The sequence below is a fragment of the Orycteropus afer genome, unplaced genomic scaffold (genome assembly GCF_000298275.1).
Source record: "Orycteropus afer afer isolate SDZICR_OR568_19922 unplaced genomic scaffold, OryAfe1.0 scaffold00166, whole genome shotgun sequence".
NCBI classification, from domain to species: domain Eukaryota; kingdom Metazoa; phylum Chordata; class Mammalia; order Tubulidentata; family Orycteropodidae; genus Orycteropus; species Orycteropus afer.
This window is the reverse complement of record NW_006921753.1, coordinates 893,251-905,348: the sequence shown is the minus strand read 5'-3', so window position 1 is coordinate 905,348 and position 12,098 is coordinate 893,251. Positions and strand designations below refer to the sequence as shown.

General features: G+C 38.6%; 1 protein-coding gene across 1 annotated transcript in view; it reads right to left on the bottom strand.

Moving 5' to 3' along the window:
- The window catches only part of MORC1 (MORC family CW-type zinc finger 1), a 306,881-nt gene that overhangs the window by 7,113 nt on the left and 287,670 nt on the right, over positions 1–12,098 (bottom strand). Inside the window, exons 24-25 of the mRNA XM_007946578.1 lie at positions 8,682–8,769; positions 7,285–7,338 (exon numbers count right to left, since the gene is read on the bottom strand). Coding sequence (XP_007944769.1) covers positions 7,285–7,338; positions 8,682–8,769 — 142 coding nt within the window. The remainder of the gene's footprint in view (positions 1–7,284; positions 7,339–8,681; positions 8,770–12,098) is intronic.

Sequence of the window (12,098 nt, the reverse complement as noted above, 5' to 3'; positions counted from 1 at the left end):
TTTTTTTTTTTTTTTTTTAAGTAAGACTTTGTTATCAGTCTCCCTCTCCACAATGTAAACTCAATTAAAGCAAGGATTTGGGCTTGTTCACCACTGTATCTCCAAGGCTTAGCACACTGTACTGAATGGTGAGGAGTTAGAAGAGCAGATGTGTAGCATTCACAGCAAGTGTATTTCAATTCTGTGGCCTTGAAATTCAGGTTTCATTCTGAATTCTCAGTGGAAATCTACTTTTGAACATCTTCAATTCAACCCACAAAAATTTGATGACACACAACCGAAGCAACAACCATTTTCTCCAAGAAGCTTCTAGATGCCTCTTGTGGAGGCTTTTTACAAAGCCAGGGAGTGACATCCCTCAAGGCCTGCAGGTGGAGTAAGGTAAATAATTCAATTCAATGGGAATAAGCACAGAGTCACAGAGAGTTCAGATGCCACCAGCCACACACAATTCTTCATTTTCAGAACTCTGAAATTTTTATAACAGCTTTTACCATCTTAAACAATAAATACACAGGAAACACTCAAAAACAACAGCAAAAATAAAAACCAAAGAGGTGATGCAACAGACATATGCACACTATGTTCACTGCAGTATTATTCACAATAGCAAAAAAAAAAAGCACAACCTAAGTGCTCTTCAACAGATGAATGGATAAGTCACCAAATGCAGTACATACACACAATGGAATACTATGCAATCATAAAGAAAAATGATGAATCCACGAAAAATATTAAAACACTGATGGATCTGGAGGACATAAGGCTGACTGAAATAAGTAAATCACATAAGAACAAAATTGTATGATCATACTTTTATAAAAATTTGAGTTATATGCATAACAGAACTCAAATTCTGAAAAATTCCAGACTGACTGGACCAGTTGAAACTAGAAGACGTGCTTGGACTATTACCCTGAGATAGTCTTCAAACCTATCAAAACTAAAAAAAACTATTCCCTGAGGTCACCTTTCATCAAAATAACAGATTGACAAACAAAATAAAGGATATTACCCATGGGTACATTAATCCATTAAAAAGTCATGTATATGAGATCAAGGTAAAAAATTACTCTAAAGCAAAAATGAGAAGTTAAAGGGGCAGAGAAACTAGAGTACTGGAAATGGAACAATCAGAATGAAATTAAAGAGAATGCTGAAATATTGTGAAAAATGCAACAAATGTTGCTAAACACTGTGTGGAAATTGTCAAATGGGAACCTGATTTGCTTTGTAAACTTTCACCAACACAGTAAAATACTATTAAAATAAATAAATAATATGAAACTGTGTAAACCCCCCAAAAAACCAGAGACACACATAAACCAAAACAAATAATATTTAAAAAGAGATATAAATATTAAAACAAGATTGTTTGAAAAACAACAGTACCTCTTATCAGCAATAAGAGGTAACTAACTCACTATTGATATACTTAGATGGATTTCAGGGACACCATGTGGAGTGAAAGCCAATCACAGAAGGGCACTATGGTGCAGGGAATCACTTGGCTCTTCTAGCCATGATCTTTGTGACTCCCACCAGAACTATGCAAATGTAAGGTGCTTGTAGCCCTCCAAGGAGATTAGATAACTTGCTAACAATGTAAATAAGGTACATAGCCCCCTTGAGGGAGTGAGACTGTTCATGGAACCCTAATGTGGGGATTGGTGGGTTTTGTCATTCCACTAGGCTTAAAACGAGCCTTCCCAGAGGCAGAAGGGAGGATCCTACTACTATCAAGACAGAGAACAGCCTGTAATGGAGTGTGTCCTTGGACCCAAGCTCCCTGCTCTGAGGTGACAGCAGAAAGACAGCAGCAGCAGAAGCAGCAGAACCAAGACACTGGCACGAGGCACAGCAGTGGGCTTGCCAGTCCATGGAGTAAGAAAGCTGACTGCCTTTGGGCAGGAGTGTTGCAGGTGGGATGGGGTGCACTGAGGTGCATCTATATTGCAGCAGAGCTAATGAAGCTTTGTAATACTTGTCTTAGCAAGCCAGAGACCAGGTGAAGAGGCCAAGAGCCAAAGAGAGGTGTGCCTTCCGACATAGCAAAAGGGAAGATGTCTTGATAGAAGAATTGTCCTGAGCATTCCTGCACCTGAATTGTAACCTGTTGCTTCCCTAATAAAATCCATAATTGTGAGTTTTGTCTGTGAGTTCTGTGCAGCCACTGCGACGAATTATGGAGCCCAGCAGAGAAGTAGAGAGTGCTGAGGGAAGGACAGTTTGTGTCAGAATTGGTAAAAAGGCTGGAGGGTGGTGGCATGTCTGTCCTCCATTTCACAGGGATCAGCCTTGGGCTGACCCTGACGATGGTGATTCTCTCTCCCCTTTGTGAAGTTAGAGGTCTGAGGATGCCACCCTCATGCACTTGGTACAGGCACATATTGTATGATTCAATTTGTATGACACTCATGAAATGATAAAATTATAAAGATGGGAAACAGATTAGTGGCTGCCAAGGCCTAGGGTCTAGGGGTGGGGGTTTGATCTGATCATAGAGGGGTAGTATATGGGAGCCCCTTCTTATGAAAGTTCTGTATCTGATTTCAGTGGTGGTTATACAAATCTATACATATGATTAAATGGCACACAACTATATTTTACTAATTTCAATTTCCTGGTTTTGGTATTACACTACAATTCAGTAAGACATAAGCATAGGGGAAACTGGGTATGGTGTAGTGCCTAAGGATCTGATTGCTAAGCAGAAGGCTGGTAGTTCAAGGAAGACTGGGCAATCTACTTCTGTAGAGATTCCACCTTGGAAACCCAAGGAGGGGTCACTATGAGTCAAAACCAAGTCAAGGGCAGTGAATTTTTTTTTTTTTTTTTGGTTTGGTTATGGCGAATATATAATCGTTTCCAAATAAAAATGATATAAAAAAGTAAAAAGATTGCCAATACAGTATTAAGAACCTTTCCATAACTCATTACATTCAAAGCCATATTCAGTCTCTCAAAGTTAACCAGTTTATAAACAACAAACTATATTTCCTTTGAACACTATCTGCCAGTTCTGATTTATTCTTTTGCTTTTCTCAGGGTAATATCTTCTATAAAAAGTAGCATTTTTGACAACTTTCAAAACTCAATGATAAAGACTTCTGTTTATATTAACATTTTAATTCAGGTGCATAGAGAACTGTAACAAGATGAGAAGCTTAGTTCTGCTGGTTAAACCTACTCTTGTAGAGGTATTTGTGGCAGATCAAAATGGAATTCTTCTCAAACTCCACTAATTCAGAATGCAATTGGAACTTGAAAGAGGATATTCAACTGAAATTTTATTTTTCTGCCTTGAATTCAAAATCAACTACTAGCAGTTCTGGATCTCCAGAATCCTAACAACTTCGTAGAAAGTAATGAAAGCCTTTCTACCACAAAAACAGGCCTGTGCATATGTATGTTTATGTGGGCAGGGACTACAATGGAAGCAATTAACTTTGATTCAATGCACACATATTAAGATCCAGATGTATTCAAAGGCACTGATGGAATGCTACTAGGATACAAAAATTGATAAAACAGTATTCTTAACCTCAAAGATTTCATAATCTAGTTAGAGAGAAAATAAAATATAAGAAACCAACAGAATACAAAGTAGAAAATTTAATAAATGCTACAATAGAGGGGAGTTCTGGTAGCATAGTGGCTAAGACATTTGCCTGCTAACCAGACGGCTGGCGGTATAAACCCACCAGCCACTCCTCAGAAGGAAGGTTGGGCAATCCTACTTCCGTAGTGAAACTGCCTCGGAAACCCAAGGAGGGGTCTCTATGAGTCGGGTTTGACTCGACGGCACATAACAACAACAACAACAAAATAGAGTTTTAATGTTTTCTCAAAACACAGATAGGTCAAGATTAATTTCACTTTGAGAGACTGAAGAAGGCTTCCTGGGCAGGATTTCAAGAGGCCAACTCTAGACTAGGAAAGTAGATAAAAATATTCTAATAGACAGTATAGGCAAAAGCTGAGAGGTAGGCAAATCTAGGTAGGTCTGAACAACTCTAGGAAGTTCATTTTGAATAGAACAGATGGCTTGTGAGAGGAAACAATAAAAGCAGGTGGTTGGGGGCAGCAAAGCCACTAAGGCTGTCATGAATCATATTGATATTATTATATAATAGTAGTTACAAAAACCAATACTGTAGACAGACTGGGTAAAGTGAGGTGACCAAATAAGTCTGTAACTTTCCTAGTGTCCTCTTGTGCTTTGTTTGATGTAGCTTTCCTTAAAGCAAATTAAGTTGTATCTTAAAGTAAGTTGCAAAGATTTGTCTTCTAAATGTATTTCAAGAAAAGATTTCAAAAGTTTGTACAAATATCCATCTAAAGCAGACCAAAGTATTTCCTTCATTAGTGAGAGTCATGATTCAAATTGTTCTATGTTTTGCTGCAACATTTCGGTTTCAACAAGAACTCATGATCTTGATTCCACCTTGCTTTCATTCTATAAATACCACTTGCCTTGAACATTAAGGGGATTCTGTTCATCATCTATGCTCACATTTTTCACCTGAATAAACACTTATTTTATTCAGTCTGGCCTCTATAGCCCAACAAATTGGCCCCATTACAGATGGTGTAGACACTGAAAACAATATCACTTTTAAAAGGTTATGAAAGAATACATATGATTTTGGACAAATGGAGATATGTGTCAATCTAATTCTTATCACATTTCTAAATTTTATGATATAAGCATTAAAAACAAGTATTCCTAACTAGCAGAAGAAGAACTATAGGGAGCTCCAGAAGCCTTACTGGCAGCTTCTCAAACTGGTTGCCACAAACTTTCAGTTGGGATAATTCCTGGTGGAGTAGTAACCAAACCAGAGTAGAGCCTACCTACCACACAGTCCACACACAGACTTCACTGTCAGCATCTCCCCTACACACTTTTTATCAAGTAATCCCAAGCTTTCTAGTAAGTTAAATATAATTTTTCTATATAAACAGACTGGTATATAAGTCTGGATAAGAATAACATGGAAGAAAGTGGTATAGTGGAAAGGGTTTTAGAGTGTGACAAATCTAGGTTTTAATCTGAATGTGTTAATTTCTTGAAGCATGCCATTGGTTTATAACCTCTCTGAATCTCAATTTTCTCTTTGCTACCAGAACTCCCCTCTATTTTAGCATTTAGAGTGATATCTACCTCTCAAAGTTTTTGTAAGTGTTAATTGTGGTACCCTTCACTAGTGCCCGGCTCTAATAGTTCTTGAACAATGAGAGTTTTTCATTAATTGAGGAAAATATTACTGCAAGGAAAGGGTCGAAATATATTGAAAGTAAACTTCCATTACAGTTAGGAAATGTTGACAAGCAAGTCTTCAAGCTGAAACTGTTCGAAGACTGCATTTTCAACTAAACACTATTTAGAAATAAATAAATTCACTTTGAGTTGAATAGTGGAAAACTATGAAATACAAGCCTCTTTCATTTACAGATGCTTATCACAGTCCAAATAAGCATGAAGTAAGAAACATCAGGAGCTCTGGTAGCATAGTGGCTAAGGCACTTGACTGCTAACCAGAAGGCTGGTGGTTCAAAGCGACCAGCCACTCCTCGGGAGGAAGATGGGGCACTCTACTTCCATAGTGATACTGCCTCGGAAACCCAAGGAGGGGTCGCTATGAGTCGGGTCTGACTCGATGGCATATAACAACAACAACAAAGAAACATCAGAGGAAAAACATATCAACAAATGTTGTTAAATTCAGGCATGTCCTAAAATTTGAATACTATGATACAGCTTTGTAAGATCCTGGTTGAGGTTCTTGTCTTCATTTCAAGTTTTCCTTGTGATAAATCTTCTGGGAATTTACTTCATCATTCTATTTTAACTATAAAACAAAGATACTGCAAAATACTCTGTTATCTACTAAAGAGTACAACTTCCAGAGGAGCCATTTCCTTCCTATTTATTACAGGTATGTATGGTATCCTGATAATTTTCCAGTAGATGGTTGTAACCTTCTTGAAGAAGATGCTGGTATACATAGTAGTGATGGAATTGGCATAGGTTTGGGAAAATACATGTAAAGTTCTAACAAAGATTTAACTTCTCAGAAATGATCCTGTTACCATAAAAAGTTCTAGGGTGTTGTAACCTCTATGATGAGTTTGGAAACCTCAGCAACCATCCTGACTCCAGCACTAATTCCCTTTGACAACTTGGCCAGGTTCACATCTTGGAGTCTCAATTCCCTTGAGTGTGAAATAAGGACATAGAACGTGTATAACATTTTGAGATACTTTTCCAATAGAACTGAAGACCATTATGAGCTCTTATTTTTCAGGCAACCTTGAGGAACTAGTACACATTATAATTTAAAGACCATAAAGAAAAAAAAAATTTTGCAGAGAGAGATTGATGAAAAAAATTTGTAATAAAACACACTACAATACTAATAGTAGCCATCTTCAAAAAGTCATAAACTAAAAAAACTATTGACAAACAAACAAACGAAAAGCCCTAACCCACTGCCATCAAGTCAATTCTGACTTAGAGCAACTCTGCAGGATAGAGTAGAACTACCCTACAGGGTTTCTAAGGCTGTAAATCTTTGTGGATGCAGACTGCCTCATTTTCTCCTGTGGTGCAGCTGATGGGTTCAAACTGCCAACCTTTGGTTAGCAGCCAAATGCTTTAAACACTATACTATGAGAGCAGCAATGAAAAGTAATAAATTTTTAAAAAAACTATGGATAGCATATTAAAAAACAATCCATAGGGATACTAAATTGTCTGAATAAATTTATAACCTAAATCTACAAATGATTTCTGATGTAGTCCAGTAACTCAAAGATTCAGTAAATCTAACTCTTAAAGACTCAGAATGTCATGTTTCTTGTTAAAACATATAGTCCTATTCCAAGTGTTTCACATGCTTTATGCTATTGGTAGCGTAGTGCCTAAGGCACTTGACGGCTAACCAGGAGGCTGGCGCTTCAAACCCACCAGCCACTCCTCAGAAGGAAGGTTAGGTAATCTACTTTTGTAGTGATACTGACTCAGAAATCCAAGGAGTGGTCACTATAGTTGGGTGCAACTCAGGGCACATAACAACAACAACATTGAAACATTTGCATTTTAAAGTTCAAAAAGTTGTTACTTTATGACACTTGATATGTTACAAATTAATCTAAGTCCTGGTAAGTGAATGCAAATTGGATTTCTTTCTGAACCTAACATTTGGAAATATACATTATTTCTTCTTTGGAACACAGGATCATTTAGAATATAAATGACTATACTGAAAGGAAGCTTACCTGGTTGAAACACATTTTCAGCTTTTTGTTTGTATGTTCTGGGCAGTGCTCCAGCTGTTTTTGTAAATGATAATTGAATAGGATATTAACTTTTAGAGAATGAGCTGTCTATAACAGAGTTATAACATTCAAGCATCTAGTATCAAAAAGCATCAACAGCCTAGAGAAGCAGTTAACAATGATAAAGTAGACCTTTAAGCCTGGTTCTAATTAAATTAATTAACTAAACAATACATCTTTCATTCCAAAAAGAATTAAAGTGGCTTAACTAAATGCAACATTGCTAATAAAATTCTATAACTGAGAAAAAACAAAAAACTCAAGGTAAAGAAAAATTAAATGGCAAAATATTAAACATTCAAGGGGGGATGTTAAGAAGACAGTTGGGGTTTGGGTTTCTGGGGAAGACAATACCGGAGATACAGACTGGGAATCACTGGCATGGGGTAGTGTTTCAAGCCACAGACTATAGGAGTCACCTAAAAACAGAATTTAATATAGAGAAAAAAATGGTCCAGGAATAAGTCCTCAAAGCAGGCAACAGTTAGAAGCCAAATGGAAAAGGAGTTCCTAGCAAAGCAGATAAGGAAGGAAAAGACAGGGAGGGAAACAAAACAATGAGAGGAGTATGGTATCAGGAAGTCATACAAAGAAAGTGATTCAAGAAGGGGAAAGTGGTCAACTGGCTGAAGGTTTCTGAGAGGTCAGGAAGATAAGAAGTGACTTCTGAGTTTGTCAATATTAGGGTCACTAGTGATCCTGACAAGAGCAGTCCCAGTTAACTGGTAACAATGATTATGGATCAGAAAGTGAAGGATTTTGCCCAGAATCAGACTGAGGCACATGGTACTTCTGATTAAGAATTTGTTAACTGATTCTTTTCTTTGTTTATCCATCATTACCACAGACAGCAATCAGCATGGTGGCAGTGAAGGAGCTCATCTGTCACAGCACTGGGCTCTTCTCCACTTCTGTGAGCAGTGATACTTGGCCACAGGCCTGCACCCTTGCTCAGTGGTGCTCTGGACAGCTTACGTGGCTGTTTCACCCACCCCTCACCTCAGCTCTCATAAAAGATGGCTGGGGAAGTGTATCTAAGGAACAAAAAGTCTATTTTTGGTAGTGGGAGATAAATCAGGTACTATGTTCTATTTCCTTTGATCTTTGCAACTGAATTTTATCAGTCCATAAGATCTTCTCCAACCGTATTAAACCCTTGGTCACAATGGTATCAAATGCAGTTTCAATTCCAAGTTATCCAATTAGTATAAAGATCCTCTTCATTCACTTGAGCTATCCCAGGTCCCCTTAATGGTACACTTTACATTTTTGCTTCTCTGAAGACTAAATTCATGCTATTCTATCATTCCCTCAGAATCCAAAAAGAATCAGCTTACCTCAGAATTTGCTCCAGGTTCCTCCACATAGGTGTAGTCAAATTCTAATGGTAGCTGAAACTCAGGAAAAAAATACAGAAGAATCTCCCTAGGAATATAACCACAGCAGAACTGAGAACATACCAGAACAACAGACATAGCATTCACCTGTTAAAACTAGCACCAACCCCTAGGTATTAAACATCTTGACACAGATAAAAAATTGTGTCCCTTAAATATTTTGTTGTTACCATTGGCATTGAAGTATTCTTCACAAAGCAGAGACTGGGGGAGAAGGTGGATGTAGCTACAAAAGGGTAACAGGAAGAACCCATGTGGTGACAGAACTATTCTGTACCTTGACTGTATCAGTGTAAAGATCCTGATTGTGATACTCTTTCCTAGTTCTGCAAAGATGTTTTGGAAGAATCTGAGTAAAGGACACATGGGATATCTCTATTATTTCTTACAACTTGGTGTGAATCTACAATAATGCCAAAATTTAAAATTTAAAAGAAGTAGGTATACTACAAAGGATGGACTCCAAATGCCCAGCAATCCATAACTGTACAGTCCAGTCAAGCCTGGTAACTACAAGCCCATTCTCTTTTGCAGAACCTTTGGCAGAGAACTCACCCAGTGCAAAATTTCTGGGGTAACATTCAGGCTATTTATGGGCATACTGATTTTTTTTCCAAAAGAAAATCAAAGAGTTTAACCCTCCAGAGTAATTCCTTTTGTCATGATACCCTGATTACATATATATAGATAGATATATAGATATATAGATATAAAATCAACTCACTGCCATCAAGTTAATTCTGACACATAGGGACCCAGACTTGTCCAAGTTTGTAAATCTTTATGGAAGCAGACTGTCTCATTCTTGTTCCACAGAGGAGCTGGTGGGTTTGAACTACCAACATTGTGGTTAGCAACCAAATACCTTAACCACTTCACCACCAGAGCTCCTTCATATATATCTGTATCTATGTCCATATCTATATCTGGGAGTCCTGGTGTCATCATGCCTAAGGCATTTGACTGCTAACCAGAAGGCTGGCAGTTCAAACTCACCAGCCACTCCTTAGAAGGAAGGTTGGGCAATCAACTTCTGCAGTGATACTGCCTCAGAAACCCAAGAAGAGGTCACTATGAGTTGGATCCGACTCAACAGCAGTGAGTTTGGTTTGGTTTTATATCTATCCCACACAGCATGAACATATACCCTCAGAACCATTGCTTGACTGGTAAAAACGATGAGTAGAATTGTGGGGCAAAGTGCAAAGGGGTTTCTGAGTACATGAGAGGAGTAAAATTGCATGGCATAGAAAGAAAAACTGCAACTGGAGTCCTTGCAGAAGGAGACCTGAAGTTAACCTTATGGCTGGCTGCATGGGGCAGAAGGGATAAGTGGTTTTTCACATGAACTGTTCCTCCTTCTTCACTAAACAAACTTGCTTTCCCTCTCCACAGGGTTCCAATATCTTCTGGGTTTGTCCTTTTAATGGTGGATACATATTCACTTGTGTTTAGATATGGAGGAAAACAGAAATTGCCCAATAATCTATTCTGAAATAAGCAAATATTAATTGAGGGTGTCATTTGGTAGGGGGTGGGAGAGGGTGAAGGGGCAAATTAGGGAGGATAAAGTTGTGGCTTAGTTCTGGATTTTCTTCATCTGTGGAGTTTCTAGTTCAAAGTTAATACTACAAAAACAAAACAAAACAAAACTCACTGCAATTGAGTAGATTTCGACTCATAGCAACCCCTCTTTGGGTTTCTGAGGTAGTAGCTCTATGGAAGTAGATTGCCCAGTCTTCCTTCTGAGGAGTGGCTGGTGGGTTTGAACCTCCAGCCTTCTGGTTAGTAGTCAAATGCCTTAGGCACTATGCCACCAGAGCACTAAACATCATCTATAATGTCTCACAAATAGATTATTATTTCTAAAATAGATAGACATGAATACTATTTTAAAATTAAATGCAAAGTAGTGTCAAAACATCACTAAGATCACTGTAGCCTTTTGCCATTTTGTAATTTCTGCACATACTCAATCTCTTTAATTCCACAGATATTCCCTGAAACTTTAATAAAGTATAGCCTTTGCCCTCTGGCACCTTACAGATATTCCCATGGAGCCTCCATGCCAGGAACTCAATACATTCTAACTGCCCTGACTTCAGTCTATTGGGAGATACAGATAAGGAAGCAGGTTATTACAATATAGAATGATAAATACTAGGAGGAGAATGAGGATGAAGCACCATGCAGGCCCAGAGGAAGATCCCTAACCTATATTTTGGAAGGCCTAAAGAAAGTGTAGGCGTTAGCTAGGTGGGAGGGACATTGAGAAATGCTAAGGAAGTGTTCCAAGCCAACTGCACTACACTTCAAGGAATTTAGTATTTTCCTATGGCAGTGAGCACTGTAGGTCAGATCTAATTGTCCTTTATAAAGTGCTGGAAATGTGCCAATAACTGCTATATGCTTTATATACATAATTTCATGTAATCCTTAAGGAAACTCTTTGATTGAGGAATGTTCTGTTTAAAACCTCTCTGGTTTCCTGATTATTAAGGACTCCCTGCACAAGCTACATCCTTTCTTCTCATCCACCCTCTCTCCACAGTCAGGCCTATGTAGGTTCCCTGTAGTCTCCTCCCTCTAGGATCCCTGTATTCTGCCTTCTACTTTCTCCTTAGAATCATTACTAAACAGTTTCTCCCTCAAGAATTCTGTGCCACATACTGTACAGCATTGTCAGTGATGGCAAACATGGGTATACAGGTGGACAGATGGGTGGACAGGCTGAACTATTAGGTATGGCAATGCAGCAGGGAGTGTATCCAAGACCATGTATAGAATTGGCAGACAATGGTCTTGTAAGAACTACCCTACAGGGTTTCTAAGGCTGTAAATCTTTGTGGATGCAGACTGCCTCATTTTCTCCTGTGGTGCAGCTGATGGGTTCGAACTGCCAACCTTTGGTTAGCAGTTAGTATGATCTGAATTCCCATGTGTATAGTAGAGCCGACAAGGGAAAAGGTTGTAGTCACTTCTTGGTCATAGCCAGCTACCCAGAGGGACTAAGCAGTTGAACTGGTGGGCTCAGGACCATAGTCGCAGAGGACATCAAGTTCAATTGGCATAACATACTACTCAAAACATTGTTCCACCTCCTACTTTGGTGAGTAGGAGCAGGGATCCTAACAGCTTGCAAGCAGCCATCTAGATGCAACAATGTGTTTCTCCTCCTTCAGAGCAAAGAAGAATGAAGAAAACCAAAGATTCATGGAAACAATTAGTCCTCGTGACCGGTACACCATGCGATCCACAGCCTATATGACTATGAGACCAGAAGAACTAGATGGTGCCTGGCTACCACTGTCAACCACTTGGAGAGGGATCTCTGTAGGAGATCCTGGATAGAGAGGG